The following is a 20,259-nucleotide window of genomic DNA, read 5'->3' as shown; positions in this document are numbered from 1 at the left end:
GTCTATTGTATTCCTCACAATAGCCATATATGTATTAATATATAGATAACAATGAATCCCTTAATACCTTGGTCACATTTTAAAAATATTTGTCATTATAATTTGTCAAACCCTTAAGCCCTTTAGGTGCCTACAGCTTGACATTCAACAACAATCCTGACCATGCAACAGTTCATTTGTGAGACAGGAGGTGGCAGTAGACACCAAGTCATATTTTACAATACAGTTTTGTTTTTTTGTTTTTTTCGTTTTCTTCTAAGCACCATAAAGTGAATTGAAACCAATTGTTTTAAACATAGTCAGAGGTGGCAGAAGAACACAAGTCCTTTATTCAAGTAAAAGTACAAATACTCTGGTAAAATTTGAAGCGAGGTTTACATTGTTCTTAAGTGAAAGTATAAACTTACATGCCCATAGATGTACTTACAGCAAAAAAAGGAAAAGTATTTATTGGAAAAGTTTTTCCCCATTCAATTATTTTGAAAGAGGACATTCTTTATTGAGTGCTCATTAGATGTACACAACCATGCTCTTGACCTTTGGCAGTTATTAAAAGGCACCATATTCGCCAACAACTTTTTTTAAAGAACGAAATATACCATGGATGGTTTTTCCCTCTGCTTATTTGCACCTTTCAGAATATGCGTTGCCTCGCCGATGTTGCTGACTTTGCGTTCCACGGTCATGTCTGTATCGCATTCTTCCATACTTACATTTTAGTATGTCCCAGTGATTAGTATTTCATCACTGCAAAACGTACGATTTTAGCATGCACAAAAGGGGCGGTGGTAGCTCAGTGGTTACGGTACTTGACTAGCTGCCATTTCAAGTCCCACCGCTGCCAGCTTACTGCTGTTGGGCCCCTGAGCAAGACCCTTAACCCTCAACTGCTCAAATTGTATTCAGACATAATTGTAAGTCGCTTTGAATAAAAGCAGCTAAGTGTAAATGTAAGAGAAACCCGGGTGCCTCATTAAATTCACTGAGAAGTTAGTGTGCTGCAGTGCACTTGTCATACTAAACAGAAGAGGTGAAGCTGTCAGTGGCGAAATATAATAGTGACCTGAGGCACATTATCTCTGGCTGCACAGATTACAAATCTAAAATACAATTTGTTTATATTTACATATTCACTATGTATACATCGGTTCAATTTAAACATGTTCGTTTGGCTATCATGTTTTACATTTGCTAACGATGGCTAGGTTAGCCATCGGAGTGGCTATCAAGAGCGTGTGCGTTTCAGTAATATGATACTTTGCATCCTAGCAGTATTTGCATAATCAAAGTGAGGAGTAAATACTCAGATCAGAGTAGAGTATGCAATTTTGACCTGTGTCTTTAATCTTCTCCCCGCGTTTTTCGCAGGGACAATAAATGCTGGATTGCCGTAAAAATAACCAGTCGCACATGACCTGTAGGTATAGGCCCGTGTCTCAAAGCATCTCCCGCCTCAACAAGTTGACTTTTGTTGAGGTGCTAAGTAGAAATTGCCCAATAAACCAAACAAACACAGAAAAATGGATTAAGGAGTATGGTTTAAACATTAGAAAGTACTGATTTCTCCCCTGAAATGCAACGAGTAGATGTAAACAGTAAAAGTAAAAAAGTGAGAAAAATATTCAAGTATAGATACTTAAAAATGTTACTTATTTACTTAAGCACTGTAACCCCTGAACATAGTTTATCACGAGGCCCTTTTAATAACATTCATATTATGCTAGTGCAACGTGCAAGCCTCATTTTCTTATTGCATTAAATTCACAAAATCAAATCAGACAAACAAAACATTTTTACAAGAAATCCAAAGTAAAATCCAAGAATTTTTATTTTTTTTTAAATTTCATGTAATTTATTTATTTATTTATTTTACTTCTGGTCCTTTTCTTCTCCGTGTGTGATGATGTAGACCAGGTTCTTGTAGTCAAGATTACCAGCCACATCTGGTGGGAAAGCAGTGAACATCTGTTCCATCTGAACAGACGGAGAAAAAACAGAACAGTGTAAGTCTGAAAGGGCATTAGCCGATACCTGTGATCACAATATACACGCTTATAACAGTACAGTTGTGACATATGTCATGGCAGAGATTTTAGTAATAATGTAATATGAAAACGATGGAATATTATTGAGTGGTCACACCTCTTCTTGAGAGAATCTGTCTGCTTGGGTTGTCAGCATGTTAGTCACACTATAGAAAGACAATTAATTAATTCATGAATTAATTATGGGCTATGTCTAGAGCATACCATAATAGTTAAAATTACAATACATTATAAGCCTGTTAATGCATATTTATTTAACTTTTATTTTTCAGTTTTGGTTTTAGGAGTTGATGCAATATCATTATTTATGTTTATGCAAATTTGTTTACTTATTTTTTTCCAAATACAAAATAATTTTTTAGTTTTTGTATTTAGTTTTGTTTATGGTTTGCTGCAATATCTAGAGAGGCTACACAGATTCATTAGACTGCGTAAACTGCTACCTTGTGTTTACACTGTTGTTTTAGTAAGTTGTGGGCAAGTTATGATTTTTAGACTACATCTGAATAGGGACAACATCAGGATAAAGACTAGACCACACAGAGAAGCCAAGTGTGCGAGTGGACCTAGGCTGAGTATCTTCCCTTGATCACTCACTGATCAAGTCTGGATACTCACAGATTCTTCCCCAGGTATCCTTTCCCTTCAGGGTCAAACACTTTAAAGCAGCTGAGGATAGTTTCTTCTGGATCTGTGCCTACTCAGAAATACCGTGCATATTGAAAGACCTGCACTACAAATGTTTTATTTGAAATTTTAGATTTGGTTAATTCATTCACATAATTCATTATGGCTGTGGTTTTCATGTAAGTACATTTGGGGCTACTTTTTAAGCTTTTGAAAAAAAAAAATTGAGGTTTTTCGTTTGGGACTTGTTACTGTCTCATTCTCAAGTATTATCTTTGTCCATCCTCTCAGTCTCCCTTACCTTTGAGCTTCTCCCCAAGCATGGTGAGAAAGACAGTAAAGTTAATGGGTCCAGGGGCTCCTTTAGCATCTCATCAATCGCCTCCTGTTTCACATTCAGCGTGTCCAGCAGAGGTCAGAGCTGCTGCTCTGCAGCAGGGGTCAGTGGATGTGTAGCCATCTCACCCACTGCTGCAAACGTGTCTCTCAGATCATTCTCGTCGATGAATCCATCTCTGTTCTGGTCCATAATGGTGAAGGCCTGTGGCAATTGAAAGGGGAATTGAGAGAGAGATGGAGGGAGAGAGATAGAGAGGGAGAGAGAGAGGCTGATAAGTGTTTTTGTAGAGAAAGTCAAGTGCAAAGCTCTGCTTTTTCCTACCTTTCCTTCTAAGCAGTGCCAACCTTTCTCTGCGATGCTTTGTCTTTCTCCCTTTTTTCACTAAGGCTTTCTTCTGCTGTCTTTTACTATCCTTTCAACTGTTGGTCTGTTTGTGGTTAGGTGTGTTGTGTGTAGGTGAGAGAAAATAAAAGAGGGCAAGTAAGTGTGTGTGTGTGTGTGTGTCACTGACATTTTGGATTAGCTTCACATTTATCCTGTTTGTCGTGCTCTTTCCATGGTCGCCTTGATACTTGGAAGAATGTATGTCCTTCTCTATTTTCCACCCAAGTTTCAGGTGGCTGACAGTGTTTGTTTGTGTGTGTGTGTGTTTGTGTGTGTGTGTGCGTGTGTGTGTTTGTCTATGCATGTGTTCAGGGTGTAAATCACTTCACTGCTGTAATGGCACCTGACAGACTCTGAATAATTCACCAGTAATGCTAAACACTGACAATGAAGTGCTATATGCAAAGACCCATCTGAGGGTTAGACGTTAGAGGATCGGCCCAAACAAACGCAGAGAGATTTGTGTTAAAAAGTTAAACAGTACCATCAATAATTGTACCTCTTTGAACTCTTGTATTTGTGCTCGCTCAAACATCAAGAATACATTGGTGTTTGTCCATTCTGCTCTTTTCTTTGCTTTTTTAGATGCCTAGACAGAAAAAAAATGACAAATCAACCATATTGGTTCATTGTTCATGTCAAGAATATTTTGGCCTATTTCAGGTTCAACAGCTTTAGTGCATTATGCTGGAAATGTTTGTGTACCCTGTGTGATTTATAATTAGCACAGTGGTGCTCTGTCAGGCTCAGCCTGTGGATCAGATGTTGGGATTATGCTGTGGTTCTGACAGGCCCATCTTTGCACAGTATTTGAGTGGTAATCCCATGAAGACAGGGATTATTCACAACTATTTACATGGCTGCCACAGCATCAGGAAAACATCACGCCCCTAGATCTGTTGCAGCAGGGAGAGCTGCTTGTTGCGGCTGACTGGATTACATCCTAACGACTGCACTGGGGATACAGAGGTCAAAGTGCTGCTATGGAGCAATGTAGTTTTTCCACAAAATATGTACCGGTTTTGCTTGGGTAAAGAGCCAGTATGGGCCAGCATTCCAAAGAGGTGGAAATTTCATGGGCATTGCCACACTGTTAATAACAAATACAGCTTGTGAACTGATATATCTTGGTGTTATATATGCTGTCATATAAAACTCCTTTTTTAATGTCTTTATGGGTACTGGAGTTTATCACAGGAGTCAGATCCATAACCAGTTAATAGGCTAGATATATAAACCTCAGAAAACCTTGATTTTTTTTTTTAGTTTATCTGTAAGATTTTTTTTTTTTTCATTTCTACAGAGAGAGAGTCAAAACTAAAATCCATGAAATGACTTGGCTGAAATTGTGATCAGTAAAAAATGAATAGAAAAGAGAATCATTCTTAGGATTTAAAGTTATCCAAATGTTAACAATGACAGTAAGACCTTTCTGAAGATGACATCCACTCACCATAGCTGTGGTTGAAGGGGTTCTAGGGTCCCACAACACAACAAAGCTCAGGAAGTGTTTTGCAGGGACATTTATGATGTTATATAGTCTCCCTTCCCATCCTTGTCCTACCACTCTGCTATAAATATTTCCTGGTGCATATCCAGGTATCCAACAGCAGGCTCACCCCACTCTTGTCTATTGCAGGAGACCACACTGAATGGGGTTTAGAGTACCAGCCAATGGGGTTAAGACACATAGCTGAGAGGATGCATATTGCAATATGTCAGCAACTGAAATTTAATTTAGATCAGATAGATGGTTGTTTCGGTCAGTTTTCTCCTTTCCGTTATTGGAAACTCAGATGATTATGTGGCACTGACAAACTCACTTTTACAGTGCTCGTCTTACACAGCTTTTAATGTCATTTAAATCGACTTGGTACTAATAAAAATTCAATTGCCATCTATTGTAGCACTTTCAGCAGAGAACATACAGAATTGCCACTTGCCATACAATGATAGTCAGTTAGTATTGTGTCATGTGACTGATTAGTATCATGTGATTCTTCTGTTGAGATTTCGTCACTGGCTGCCTTTAGCCGGACAATTCAAATGCAAAGCTTTAGTCCTTACAGCCCAAGTCCTGGAAGGCAGTGTTACTCTGTGCTCCCCAGCTATGACTGAGAATGTCACCCCTACAAGATCTCAGATCTTCTACCTTAGCATGCCAGGTGAGGCCTTTATTGAGAACAAAACAAACATGCTAGGTTTGAAATCCTACTGCTTTGGGTACCTCACCCCTGAATGCTAAAAAAAAAAAAAGTTTCTTCTCTCAATTATTAGATGAAGAATGAACCCTTTATATAGTACCCAGATTGATATTCCCATGTTTGCAAAGTGTGTTGCACTGTAACTGCTCCTACACATAAGTTTAAGCTTAATCATTGGAGTAGATGGCCACCTTTTGTGTCAGTCATGACTGGACGCAGGTGTTTTTGGCCTGAGAGGTGTAACCTGCAGGTTAACTGGTTGCTTCACCCATTAGAGACCTGCGTTAACATTTTCCTACCACTATATTCTTGAGCAAGGTGCACAACAACCTTTTCTGTTGCCACTATTATATTTCATGCTATTTCCTTGCCAAGTCTAATTAGAAACCTTGAACACATAGCAGCATGTAAAAATACAACTGCTTGTAGTAACTATATGAATAAATGAAAAGATATATGTACAGTATTGTACTATGTGATGTAGGAGCTCTCTGTGAATTATTACTGTTAATTAATGTTAGAAGTTATTATTATTGATAATAATAATTTTGATAAATGGGACACATGTCAAACAGGACACAATAGTCTCAGAATAAGACACACTTGATGGTTACCATGAAGGAACCATAGAAATAATAATACTTTTCCCAATAACTGAAAGAAAGTTTGATCCCTCAAATTTGAGGGAGTATTTTTCTTAGCTGTTTGAGCTTTTGTTATAAAAGATACACACACATGGGTACAATGTTAACAAAGTCTAATAAAGCAATTGTAAAAATAAGACATGAACAACGTATTATGTATAAAGAAAATAAAACATCAGCATACACCAATAAAGCTGAGGTAGGGTGTTTATGAGCAAAGAACACAAAGGACTATTGTAACAGACAATGCCAGAAATTTACCTTGTTCTGTAAGGTCACAGTATCAAGACTAGAAAACCATTCCAGCACTATTTCCATTCAGTATTGCCCTTGAGCTGACTGAGAGGCCTGGCTGGAAGCGTCAGTTTCTTGGACGATGTTCTGGGAATTACAGAAACAGAACCCTGTGCACTTATTCCAGATTGTTGCGTGCAGTACGCCATCTCTTGACAGTTATTCATTCAGCTGTTCAAAGTAGAATCAGCTGAGAAGTTGAAACCAAACGTGCAAATCTGAAATTGTTGATCAGCAACCAACCGGCCTGCAAAGCTCGATTCCACCCTGAAACGTGTTGTGTTGTGATTTGTATGGGCATAGGGGTGGGCAGTGTCCATGTGCCTGTCACATCTGCTCCTTCGTATTGATTGGTTCTCCTTCCTGCAGTGGTCTTTGGGACCCTGCTAATCTCACCCCCCCTCACAGACCTGTTCTTTCATAACTGGAAATAAAGTTTCATTTGAATATTCTTCCTATCTAACAGGTATATCACAGTTTTGAAAATCATCTCATTGTTTCGGGCAGGGTTTCATGTTGCATTCGCGACAAAACATGTATGTCTTTTATATTCACGTATAGTTCAAGAAAGGGATTTCAAATTTCAATGTTGTTAAAGAAATTGTATTTATCATGAAAGTTTTTTTTTCTCCATGGACCACATCATATATGACATACCAGTCTGTACCAGTCCACCAGGTCATGCAAGGTCCTACACTGGTAGAAAAAGTTCCGTAAGTGTTACCCTGTCAAGAATAATATTATGTGGCTGCTTTACTGCCTTGGGCTGTCTGTGCTTTCCATGGAAACAACACCGGACCTTCCTCATGCTTTTGCTTAATGTGCAAAGCCTGGGAACCCCTCGCCCTCCAGGGGTGCCACATCATTGCTCGTATGGTGATTATTATGGACTACACAATACGGAGCATATTAATAGCTCAGCTGAAATTACACGTTTTGGCTGTGGGGAAATAACTGCATATAGACCAATTATGCCAAAAAAGAGATTTCACATGTGTCAACAGCATATTGGTGTGATCAGGGGGTGAGAGATTTCATCTGAGAACTCCTTGAAAAGGTGCTTGGTGTCGTGCTCTCCTCTACTAATTATACCCTTAAGATTTATATTTATGCATGCTCAGGAGTATGCAATATGTTTTCTGTACCAATAAAATGAATCTAAGACAATTGCCATAATACAGGAGAAAAGTAAACAACACAGAGGGATTTGTCCAAGAATTTGAAGTCCCTAGCAATTGTATCAACATCCTTCTAAAGACCTTGGCTTACATTATACATATTATGGATTCTGCTGAGCTGCAACCTTGTTGAAATTATGAAAATTAATTTGTTTCAGGTATTTGGTATGGGAGGTAACATGGTGACAAGACGTGAAGTCTGTAGGAGCTTGTGGGAAAGTCAGATCTCTGCAACTCACAGTAAAGAGATATTGCTCATTGCTCATTTGATTGATTTTTTACTGCTCCATTGTGGTATGAGTAGGCATAATATACCACAGATCATTTGCTGTCTGCATATTTGAGATGTTAAAATATCCAAGTCTTATGCGTTCTCAGACACAATGGGTTGATGGTGGTATTTTGCATTGAGATGTGTTGCTCTAGCCACTTGCAGCCACTCAGAACATTCACGTGTTTTGATGCCTTTTGGACTCAAGAGGCAATCAATATATCAGAGTTCAGCAGTATTTCTAAATATTCCAGGAATTATTTGTCCGAGTATAGTCAATTGTAGTTTTCTGGAATCAGTTCAAAAGTGTATAAAGTCCAGCTTTTTTGGCACTGAAATTAATTCTAAATGTTATAGTTTACTGGGCAATATATAGCAGTGTGTGTCAGTATTAAGTTTTATTCAAAGTTCCCATCCACTTCATATTACCAAATCCCAGTGAGTCACCTCTAGCTTTGGGAAGTTCTGCACTGCCCGGAAATTTCTGAAAACATAGAACTCTCATTATTTCATTGTTCTGTGCAAATGACATGGGGGTGGCGCACCCCCTCAAAATATTTCCATATTTAGATTTGAACAAAAGTAATATGTGTTTGTGCATCTGCCTTGTATATCAACACTTATTTAAATTTCAAATGTAACAATGAACCATATGAAAACAGGATACATTATTGCCTTCTTATGAGACTGATCTAGTCTATTCCCCCTGAAGCCATAAATAAAAGGCAATAAAACTGAAACTTTTAATAAGCACCTATAATATATCCCTTAGGAGGTTTGTAAAGTGCAAAAGCATTTCAAGCTAAAGATAGACTTGACTTATAGGCCTTGTTTGGCTTTAATAGAAAAAAAGGAGAATGACAGATGTGCTCCCACTGTAATTGCTCATGGTCCCGTGCTTTCATAATATTTAACTGAGAACTGGATATTATCTTAAAATGATGCGATTTTGATGATATCACGCCATGCATACCTGAATGTCTTTGCAAACAAAAAAATCCTACTTTGCAGATTCTGGGGCATACCATACGGGTTGTATATCTGCTAGCACTAATGGAAAAACGCTCTAAAACATGTCACATTCGTAGGGGCATTCAGTGTAAAGAGTAAAAGTGCTTGACTCTTGGTAATCCTCATTTTTGAGAAACTATATTGCCAATAAGGCTTTTAACCTCCCAGTGAAACAGACCTGGTATTCCACAAGAGGGCGCAAGAGTTGCTAAGGACCAGGAGAAGAGTTTGGCATTAAGTATGTCAGATGAGGAATGAGCAGACATTCGGATAAATACTGTCTTCTTTCAAGTCTGAAAAATGCTGGTTAGTGAAATAATATGGAAACTGATACAATATATACGTAACGATATATAGGGAAGACAGGTCTTTGATGTTGGTTACAATTGGCCATGGTATAGAAATAAGAGCATCTTTTACAAATAATTTAAAAAAATAAGTCACAACACCTGGTTTTGTCTTCACATGTAAACGGTCTTGGTGTGTGTTTTTTTCTTCTTAGATTTTGTTCCCCTTTCTGGGAAAATGCTAATATTTTGCCGATGAATGAAGCATTGATGTTTCATTTTCAACAACACATTTGTTTTTAACATAACCATTAAATATAACATTTTCACTGTGAGTAAGTTTGGTCGTTCTAAAAACAATTTAACCGACATTTTGAAATTGCATATTCATAAATCAAAAGAATAAAGCAGTATTTCTAATCAGCCTCCTTTCAGGTGTGACAGCGTTAATAAGCCCTTAGACAAGCGGCGTGGATCAAAATCACATTTGCTTTCGGCTCCAGCTTATAAAGGACAGTGAGCATCTCTCTGTCTTCCCAACGTCGCCTATTAAAGCAAGCAGAAGCGGTGTCTATCTTCACATTAGGGCCAAATGATTGAACAGGACCCATTCGCCAGGAAATACTCGAACTTTCTCAAAGCAATTACGTTACGTCTATGACTCCGTTCAGAAGTGGAGCAGAATTAACCGTGTCCCTATTTTGAACATCATTCTCCTTAAATGGAGAATGCACGAACATAAAACATGCGACGACGCACACTGGTTCATTATTCTGTTGCTCTCCTTCCTATTTCCAGACGTTATTGATCAACCCGTTACGTCAGTATTGATAACTTTACCAAACCAAAATCAAGTGCAATTGGCCAGTTAATCCCCGGACTGCACAAATGCTCGGATATTCTTGCACTTTTCCCAAATACATTCGCGCTCCGCTTGCGCATATACGCGCGCCGCTCATCCAGTCGTCTACGATAACTTGTTTTTTTTTTTTTTTTTTTTTTTTTTTTTTTTTTAAGGGGGGGGGGGGGGCTGTTATTTTCCTAACATTTTTTCCATGTGGAGTGTAAGCGTCAACGCTGTTTAACGAGGGGAATCCAGCCCATATATTTATTGTAGCCGGTGGAAAAAAAAATCTCTTCAATATACCCCAAGATGGCCGCCGATGTGGGATCGATGTTTCAATATTGGAAGAAATTTGATCTCCGGCGGCTGCAGGTTAGTCTCGCCCCGCACCTCACCGCACAACGCGCTCATTTACGAAATATTGTACGACGCGGGGACTGCGATTCCGCTTCTCCGCACTTCTCCGGCGCGAAAATCGGCGGCGTCGCATTGATAGTTATTAGAAATTGATCCCCTTCTGCCTTTGTTCGGTTCAATCATTGATCAGCGAGAGCGCTCCCCGGTAGCCCCGCGCGCTGCGCACCGCCGTGGGGGCCGGTGGCGGAGGAGAGGGGTCCGCGTCTGCGATCGTCTCCGTCGCTTGGCACCGGGGGGGTTTTGATTTTGGGGAACGGAAACTTTGAATGCCCTCCCGAGTCCTGGTCTGTGGACTTAACTTTTTACCAGCTAAATGTTTTATTCCGATCGCTCTGCGATGGTGGCGCATGACCCATTCCGAGCAAGTGCGGTTGGTGATTTATCTTGGACGTTATGGCAATAAATGTTGGAATATTTCTTAGATGTTTGCATCATATATGTCGCGATTGTAATGTTAATAACGATGAGTTGGTTCTGCATGTTGTATTAGAATGAAGCGGTACTTACGTTGTTTGTACGCCATGTCTAACGATGAAATGGTTTGTTACGGAAAGTTGTCCATTTGACTTTATCTATTTTTGTGAAATGTCTTAGTTCATACAGTTTGACTCAGTGGTAGTTTACCAGGTTATATATAACGATAACTTATGCATAACTACCTTTTCGCCGAAATTCCCGATATAAGTGCATTTCAATATTCTTATTATCGGTTGAGATATCTTTGCGTAATTACACTAAAAGTTACATTGAACAAAAAGTCATCACCGTAATCTTTTAAAACTGCATGTTAAACAGATTTCTTGTGAATGTGAGCTCTACGCTAATGATTTCATTAAAATCTTGGGTAGCCTAAAGCTTTTGCGCAATTAGCCATTTACGGTTTTTTGTGCGTAAATAATCCGGTCATCGCTCTGCCACAGACAAAAGGTTTTTGTCATGAGCGCTGGCAATGTATCCCGCATTAAAACCACACGGAGCAAGCCCGCGTATCGTCCTTTTATCGCTGTGTGGCGCCTTGCAAAACATAAACGTTGCTTTTTTTTGTGTGCTGTTTTTTTGTGTGTCCATCTTTCCGCCTCTTCGCCCGCTGCATTGCGAGCGGTTCTCGGGCGAGGACTGTGTAATTGCATTCCCTGCTAATGTTTGTAAATCAGCCTCAGCCGGCGCAAGGGCACAGTCCCAGCCGCAATGATTGATGCTCTGCAACATGAGAAATGACAGGAGCACGCCGGCCGAGCCAGGCTGGAGGGGAAAGCGGCTCTGCACGGGGGCCGTGCCGTGCGTGTGGCCGGCCGCTCGGCCGGAGCATGCTCGCGGAGACCGGGCGGAAGCAACCGGGCGGTGCGTTCACGTTTTAAGCATTTAGACGGAACGGCAGCGCGCCGTGGTTACGTTATTACGTCGACGGTGCTGACACTCCGAACCTATTGATCTGTGTATAGGAAAATGCACGCTGCGTGCAGAGCTGGAGCAGGCTCCTAACCAGCTGGTGCAGGGTTCCTCCAGCAGCTCACTGCGCGTGGAGTGGGGCTGTTTGCGTGGTGCTCGGTCAGGTGGACCCGCTGAAGACGCGCATATTCGTGACAACCTACCCGATGCCATGCCAAGTCACACATGATTTGAAACAGCAAAGAAAGTTGCGAACTGAAACAGCTCTGTTGTTTTACTGTAATATTTTGAGGGGTTTTGTGCACAAATGCTGCTCAAGTGAACATTTCCTGGCACAGAAGCACAACAAACACGGATCGTTGTATCTGCAAAGACCCTAAACGTCAGAAAATGTATATTTAGTTGGAGCTCCATTCCACCGACGTGCAGGGTGACATGTAAACAATAGTAAGCAATACTACTGGTTCAATAATGGGAAGCGTCATAACTCAGATGTTCAACCATGCTATAGGTGGGACTACTACACTATTGGTACTTTATAACATACATCACGCCTTGCGCATGTCTGCTGTAATCCCATCTCTCAGGGTTTGAAATGCATAAATCTCGCACATCTCGCCCTATAAGGCTTTACTTTGTCTTGGTAGTTGGTCTAGGTCACACCTGGCGTAGTGTATTGATGTGCTCACCTGCACCCAGTGACAATCCCAGGCTTATTAAACTGAACTGAGTGCAGGTACTGAATGCTCTGTCAGCAACACACACTTTTTTTGTTTGTTTGTTGTATCATTTTAAAATGCGTTTGTACCTACATGCAAAGCCGCAGCGCTCAGAACAATATTAATCAAGGGACGAACTGTGAGCCGTGCGACGAATCATATTTAGGTGCATGTAAGATATTGAAAAGAGACAACAGAAGACAAGAGCCTTTATGAGAGAAATCAGTTGGACCTTTTCACCACCTCCCCACTAAGTGGGTGGTTAATGCCCTCACATTCTCCAAGTGTCAAGCTTAACTCTTCTAAAAAAGTCTGTAATTGTTTTGACACAGGTTTATGAATGTTATATTGGCCACGTTTTTGGTTTCGCAGTACGTTTGATTCATACCCCTTAGAATTACACATGCAGGGATAATAGATGCTAAACTATTGCTCCGTCAGCCATGAAATGTGCAGTTCTCTCACAGTCTGCCGTAGCTGCAGAAGTATCCAAGCACAAAATCTCCAACCGAATGTGGATCTGCTTATGAAACGAACTGGAAAAATAAGACAAAAAACAGGAGGAGCTTGGCCAAATTACAGCAAATTTGCTGAACTTTAGCTGGAGAGCAATGGTCCCAGCATCCACTGGCTATCACACGTGCAGTCTCAAATGTCTCGGTGGGGTTTGTTTTCTATAAGTATGTCCATGTGTATTAAAGCAGGTGAAAGTATTACGTTTTAAATGTATTGATTTTTACATTAACCAGAGAAAAGTTGTTTGTTATTTTGAGGACCATGGTCATGGCTTATTTTTGTGGTTTCACTGTTTACCCCCCCCCCCCCCCACCCACCCACACACACAGGATATTATAGCCACTTTGTTTACCACGCTCCCTCACCTACCCTTGAACTTGAGCATTATGGATATCTATAGATTAGCCATAAATATAGAAAGATATCTGATCAGATATGAGATATCACAGAGAACAAAGATATCATCTGTGAATCAACGGTGAAACCCTAGAAGGGAATCATATCGACAGTTTGTTAGCATCCAAAACATCAACTACAGATAAGATCCAAGTGTACCGTTGCCTTCTCAAAAAATCTTATATTGTCTTTCTCGTCAGTTGTTGTGTTCTAACCTTAGACCCCTTGGGTGGAAATAGTCTGCTTGTATTGACCAGTGGAGGAATCAGTGGGAGATCTGTGGCTGACAGTTGATTTATTACCTCTTTTGTCTGGGCTGGTCTGCAGCATTGCACATGGCTGTGTCAGATGATATTTGTGTCTGGGATCTATGGGTCCTGTGTGTCAGGGTGGTTGCCCTCCAATTACAATACGTTAGAAGCCAACTGATATGTTATTATACCTCAAGGGTGTTTCCGGAGCGTCGTCTGGTTTATTTGTGTAGTTCTTCTTGAAGAATGTTTTAAACTCGAGGGTCTGTCAGTGATTTTTGCCTTACGCCTTGTAATCTCAGGCAAAAAGCCGTGTGGATGAATAATGAGATTTTTAAAGCTGAGCTGTTTCAGTAGGTGACATGAGTGTTTGGTGAAAAGCTAGTCTAAAATAGATATCTGATGAAGCATGTAACTTAATCGCTGTCTTCTGGTCAGCCATCCCTTTTACTCTATAAACCGGAGGTAAAGGAAATTGCAAAAGGTGTTTTTTTTTTGTTGTTTTTTTAACTCGGTGTGTCAGTGACAAGACTTTTCAGGCAAAAGAATTTGTGGGGTGTCTACTTCGTAAAAGCGAGGACACAGAAATGGAGAGTGAGAGCGAGAGAGAGGGAGAAAGAGAGAGACAGACCAGGTCCTGTGACCTTGCTTCTCGCCACTCTCAGGTCACTTAGCCGTTGCTGTGGTAATCATTCACACCAGCCAGATGGCATTTCCGTGGGCGCTCGTGAAAAGGACAGGTCAAGAGGGTCCCGCTAGGCGCTGAGCACAGGTCTCGGCCAGTAGGGAGCGGGCTTATGACATCCTTTTGTACAGTACGATGACTAGTGCGGAGAATGTGTCACAGACCACAGTAGTGTCGTGGTCATGGAAACTAGGCTGGCCGTGTGAGATACATTTTGGGGCGTCTCATATTCTGGGACGACTCCTTCCCATAACTAGAACTTGTGCGCTTATTAAAGCCCGTTTATCGGATGATAAAGGTGAGACTGTATAATACGATCCATGATGGCTTTTGTTGTTAGATATTTTGTTGTTAAATATTGCTGTGTTCGGTTGCTCATGGGAAGGTTGCATTTGCCAGATGGTTAATTAGTAAATCCAGCTTCACTCTGTTTGGGTGCTTGCTGGAAGATCCACCTGCTGCATGCGACAAGCATAGGAGATGTGTAAGCTGCTCAGCATGCGTTTGTCACGTGTGTACAGTCAAAGTCGGACCTGCTCCCCTCAGCTTCACTGGAACCAGAGCGGAAGTGCATCAGGTACGTCCTCCTCACGTTTCACGTTCAGGACCCGCCGGCAAGTTTGACACTTTCTCGGACGGAAAAAGGTAAAAGGTTGCAGGATGTTCTACATCCCGTAAACCCGTGTATCATCTAGAATGCCAAGTTTCCCATTTGTAAATACCACTTCATCAGCTGTTTGAGTGAAACTCACAAGTGGGACAAATGGTATTTCCCGGTCGGTTTCCACCAACACCTGAGCACAGGACGCTGGTGACAGGTTATTGCATCACAAAACGTTCAAATACGGACTGTGCCAGAACTGTCTTATAACTCTGTGTAAGCAGCACCTAAAAAAGATGCGTGATGTCGTGTTATGGAGGAAGTTTGTGTTAGCTGTTACACTCCCGTGTCGGTAAGTACTGTGCGACAGGGCGCACCTACAGTATACAGGCCATAGGACTTGGCAGTGATTCATGCTGTGGAGAAAATCAGAAAAGGGAAGATACTTCTAATTATCTAATAAATAGTTATAATCTGTTATAAACCTTTTGGTAATAACAGGATCTTGGAAAATTAATTCCGCTGGAATACATAACTGTATAGTTGACTTTCTCCTCGTCTATTTATCCATTTATGATTCCATCTCATAAGAGGCTAGATGACCACCCTGCAGTCGCTTCTGTTTACTGGTTTGCCATACTTTCCACAGGGTGCCTTGGGTCATTTCGTCACAGCGGTATGTGTGGGGCCCGGTTTTTCCGGGGCCACGCGAGTGAGATCGGCAACACAAGGCGGCGATCGGGCCGTGCTCTGCGCGACTCGGGCCTTTTGAGCTTCGGCTCCCGCCACGGGATTCTCCCCAACCGCGTTAAATTGCCCGTGAAAAAAAGGACAGGAAAAAAAAAAAGTAAAAATCAGCTTCAAATTTGTGCCCGTACGTGGCAGAGAGGATCCGTGTTTATCGCTGCTGTTGTTGCTGCTGTTCTTGAAAGGCACCAGATCTGGAATGGTGCGGAGACATTCTGGAGGGCAGCAGGGATTTGCGATGATGAAAGAGAGCCCGGGCGGAGGAACCTTGGATACCGTCAACAACGTTAAGTGGAAAGTGCCCTCAGAGAGGAGCATGAGGCATAACAGCACCACAGAGAATTCACACGGTAACACACAACAGTCGCGGCCCGCATCCAGCCGTAGCCACAATCCACGCGTTATTAATTATAACGACTACAAAGGAATACTGACTGTGTGCATGGCTGATTGGCACGTGAAACGTGTTCAAAAAGATGGCACACAGGAGAAGGCGGGGGGTTGTACGCTGGGCTCGGTCTCGGGTCGCGGGGCTCGGATCTCCTGTGAAATGACCGAATAAACAGGCGCGTGCGATCTGGGACGGTCCCCCCCCGCATCCACCGTGCTCGTGCAGCGACGACCTCTCCCTCACCGCGAATACCTCGTGTTCTCCAGCACAGGGAACAAAAGGGAGACGGAACACAAAGAAGAGAACCTTTACAGTGTGGGCAAATTGAGTCGCGAGATCCGGGAGCTTTGCTGACAACATGAGAGAAGAAGTGAAACTGACTCGAGCTTTAAGCAGTTTAACCTTCCTCTGTAGAATTAGTACTTGAGACTTCAAAGCAGATACCTCAGCATGCGGAGCAGAATGATAAACCGCTGTGGTTTTTTTTTCCCCCTTTCTTTCTTTCTCTCTCTCTCTGTCTCTCTCTTTTTGACGCAACAACGGGCGACTATTCATAGAGGAGAGAACAGGCCTGTCATAAAACGTCGGCTTAATCGCCGTGACCCTCCTGGGGTTTGATTTTCATACCTGTCCAGAGTCATTTTCTTCCCTTCACACCCACTGTTCCGGGACAAGTGCGGCTTCTTTGATACGGCTCTGATCTTTCTTTCTTTTTTTTTTTTTTTAACTTTATTTTATTTTTCCGGAATGTCGGCGTGGTGCTCCCCGCACAAAATCCCTGGCGCCCTCTCGGAGCCAGCGTAGTGAGGGGCTGACTGCCCCGACGAAGCGCGACGCTGACCTTCATGCTGCGCGGGGCCGCGCACCGGTTGGAGCGAAGCCTGGGCTCACCGCCCGGTGTGTAGCCATGGCGTGCGCCTCCACCTTTAAGCTCGTTTCCGCTCCCCGTATCCCTAACAATGTCCCCGATGCATAGATCCTCAATTTTTCACTATCGATTCCACCCTGGCGTGCAATAGTCCTTCACGCCAATGGCTTTTCGGCGTTTTTCATATTAATGCCTCATTCCCCGATGCTTGTGGGGCCCCGTGAGGGGCTTAGCGCCGGAGTAAATAACGAACCTTTAACAAAACTTTGGGGACACGTTAGTCCAGAAGAAGGGGTGGCCCCTCCGCGAAGCGGCGCCCCGCAACCTGCCCTGGCCCGACAGTGGCCCAGCTCACTGCCTTCCAGAACCGGTTGAGGCGGCGGGGCGGGAGCCGGCGACTCATCTGTATGAGGAGAAGGCTGCTTCTCTTCCTCACCGCTGGCAGCCAGAGCTCGGCCCACCGAGGCCATATTGAGCTGTGTACCTGTACAGCGGCCCTCTTTATTTGTTTTGACTGTCTGATGGCAGACGTATCGAGCACCAGCCTTTCTCGTTCATTTGGCAGGGTCCCTTATTGAATCCCCCCCCCCCCCCCTTCTCTCCACAGCCCACTCACACGGCTCTCTGCCTCACCCATATAAGCCCGCGCTTCACTCGCCGTAATTCAGCTCCCCATTGTACATTCTGCCCTTCAGGGATAAAAGGAGACCCCCGGTTGTGTGTGCGCACGCGAGTGTGTGTGCGCGCACGCGAGTGAGTGAGTGAGTGTGTGTGCGTGTATGCGTCTCTGTGTGGCTGAGTCTGTTTGTATGTGTGCGCGCGCTTGTGCATGCCCGTTGCGATTGCGCCAGTGCTACGCCGAGAAACAACCCCGGCCTCCCCCTTTAACGTGTTACTCTGTACGTTGTATTTGAATGCAAATCGCTGTTTTATGCTCTTCTGCCGCGGAGTGCCTCTACCAGATTGCTGAAACGTTTATTGGAGCGCTTTTTAGATTTGTGTTTCATGGTTATTTTGTTCACGCTTTACAAAATGTGTGATGAGCTCAGCTTTTTTTTTTGGATTCTTCGTTTCATATTCATGGGTGTCGCTAATCTAATGCCAGCGCCATAAACCAACTTCACCTAATGTATGGGAACGTTCCGGTTTCTTGATCGGAGATGTTGATGTAGAGGTAGGGCGCACAAAGTTGCGGGCGGTTTGTTAAACTTCTTTTTATTTTCCCCCGTGTAGTTAATTGTCCATTTTTGGCGTCCCGTAATCTAGCAGCACCTCAAACATTTTTCATCGTGAGGAAAGCATGTGCGATCTTTAAGATTTTTACACTCTCCATAATCTCTTTGAACGATCCATTTCTTTCCTCAGTTGAACAAAACCTCAGTTGAAAAGTCACGCCCGCTTCTTAAATCCATTCCTTTATTATTAACATAATAACGGTGTGTGTGTGTGTGTGTGTATATATATTATATTTTTATATATATATATATATAGCGCTGGAGTTGTGGTCCTGTGGCACAGAGAATGAAGTAATGGTGAAGATGAGGGTTTTGCGTGATCTCTAGCACACACACTCTCCTGGCTGCCGGGTTCACAGCTGCATTTATTGTGTCCGTGACTGATGAGCTGAATATGAGCCCATGACGCTCCCACTTTGCTCTCTGGTAAGCAGCCCCATTACATTCGCAGTCTATTGCCTTCTTGAACTGGGCAGTTGCAAAATAACATTTTCGTAATGAGCCCCCCAGTAGAAAAATGACGTGAACATCAGCGCTGACGTTTTGCCAACTGGGATGCCCCAACCAGCCATTGAATGCACAGGGGCAGCGGTAGCTCAGTTAAGGTACTTCACTTGTAATCAGAAGGTTGCTGGTTCAAGCCCCACCACTGCCAAGTTGCCACTGTTGGGTCTGAGCAAGACCCTCAATTGCTCAAGTTGTACTCAGTCATAATTATGTTGCTTTTGATAAAAGCTGGAAATGAAATGAAATTACATTAAATGAGTGCAGTCTGAGCATATCACCGGTAGGCCTGTGTTAGCATTCTGCTTAGAAGTGATGCAAATCATTGAAGGGTTGAGTAAGAATCAAATTGTGCAATCATGTTCTTAGGGACATAAGTCATGAATCAATCCACCTAATGACGCAGTCAGGTATTAATCATGCTGTACTGAGTGCAGAGACCTATGGATAGTTAAATGAGTGGGACTGTTAACCCAGTTAAATGGTTCAGACAAGAGCATACAAACACACACAAGCTGTGCGCTCTCTCACATGTCTCCTTCTGGTTACCTTGAGTTGCATGTTGAGATTGGGTTACTGATTAATTATGTTAAACACTTCATCGATTTGCAGTGTTTTGCGATGAAAGTGAATGATGCGGCGTTTTCGTGGAGTATTTAGACTGCGCGCTACGGCGGTCTGTTGGGTCGTGTCGCGTAAATCGGGGGGAGATCCCTGGTCCGTCCTGATCCGATGGTGAGTGTTCGATAAGGCAAGGCAGGGACAATATTTTCATTTCTCAAATGGCATACCTTTGTTGTTGTTGTTTGTGTTTTTGTGTGTTTGCGGCAGCTGCTGATGCATTGTGACTCGGCAGCCTCACATCTCATACAGGCTCCAAAACTCTTTATTGCAAATGAAATATTTTTCATTTCTAGCTTAGATCGACAGGGTCACAGTGTTTTGCATGATAATGTAGTGTCACGCCCCTCCCCCCATCCTTTCAGGGGTGAAAAGAAAGGATTGTTCAGGCATTTTTGAGTTGACTAATTAAAAAAATAAAGACAGGAAGAACAAAGCGTTGAATTGAAACGTTCCCATTCAAATCCCCTTGTTAGTAGCTCACTGCATCCCCCAACCCCCCTCCCTCCAGATGAATTTTATGTTTCTCTCTCTCTCTCTGTCTCTCTCTTTCTCTCTCTTGCGCGCGCTCTTTTGCAGTTTTCCCCAGACAGGTTCCATAGTGTTTTAGAGGGGATGGATTTAATTGCTCTGTGGGGATTGGTTGGTGGTGCCGGGCTCGGCTGTTTAATTAGTGTACCCTGCCGGGATTGGTTTAATGCTTCGTGATCTTGAAATTGTCTGATTGTTCAGCCCTCTGGGGACCCCCCCCCCTCTCTCTCTCTTTCTCTCTCTCTCTCTCTCTCTCTCT

The 20,259-nt window shown here is 42.6% G+C and overlaps 2 protein-coding genes across 3 annotated transcripts in view; one reads left to right on the top strand and one right to left on the bottom strand.

The window, feature by feature from the left end:
- Window positions 1-1,704: 1,704 nt before the first annotated feature.
- On the bottom strand, window positions 1,705-6,798 carry myl2b (myosin, light chain 2b, regulatory, cardiac, slow). Its single transcript, XM_081707611.1, is given in 6 exon segments — window positions 1,705-1,974; window positions 2,143-2,191; window positions 2,974-3,030; window positions 3,033-3,213; window positions 3,896-3,985; window positions 6,506-6,798. Coding segments are annotated over 5 exon segments (390 nt in total). The 5' UTR covers window positions 6,563-6,798; the 3' UTR covers window positions 1,705-1,974; window positions 2,143-2,186.
- Window positions 6,799-10,371: 3,573 nt separating this feature from the next.
- Window positions 10,372-20,259, top strand: part of cux2b (cut-like homeobox 2b) — an 87,364-nt gene continuing 77,476 nt past the window's right edge. For both annotated transcript variants that reach the window (XM_035522232.2, XM_081707796.1), the window contains exon 1: window positions 10,372-10,501. In XM_035522232.2, the coding sequence (XP_035378125.1) occupies window positions 10,439-10,501 (63 nt within the window). In that variant the 5' untranslated portion in view covers window positions 10,372-10,438. The remainder of the gene's footprint in view (window positions 10,502-20,259) is intronic.

This window comes from Electrophorus electricus, chromosome 25, assembly GCF_041902795.1.
Source record: "Electrophorus electricus isolate QZ-2024a chromosome 25, ASM4190279v1, whole genome shotgun sequence".
Taxonomy (NCBI): Eukaryota; Metazoa; Chordata; class Actinopteri; order Gymnotiformes; family Gymnotidae; genus Electrophorus; species Electrophorus electricus.
Note: the sequence above shows the minus strand (reverse complement) of the source record. Positions and strands in the feature narration are given on the sequence as shown.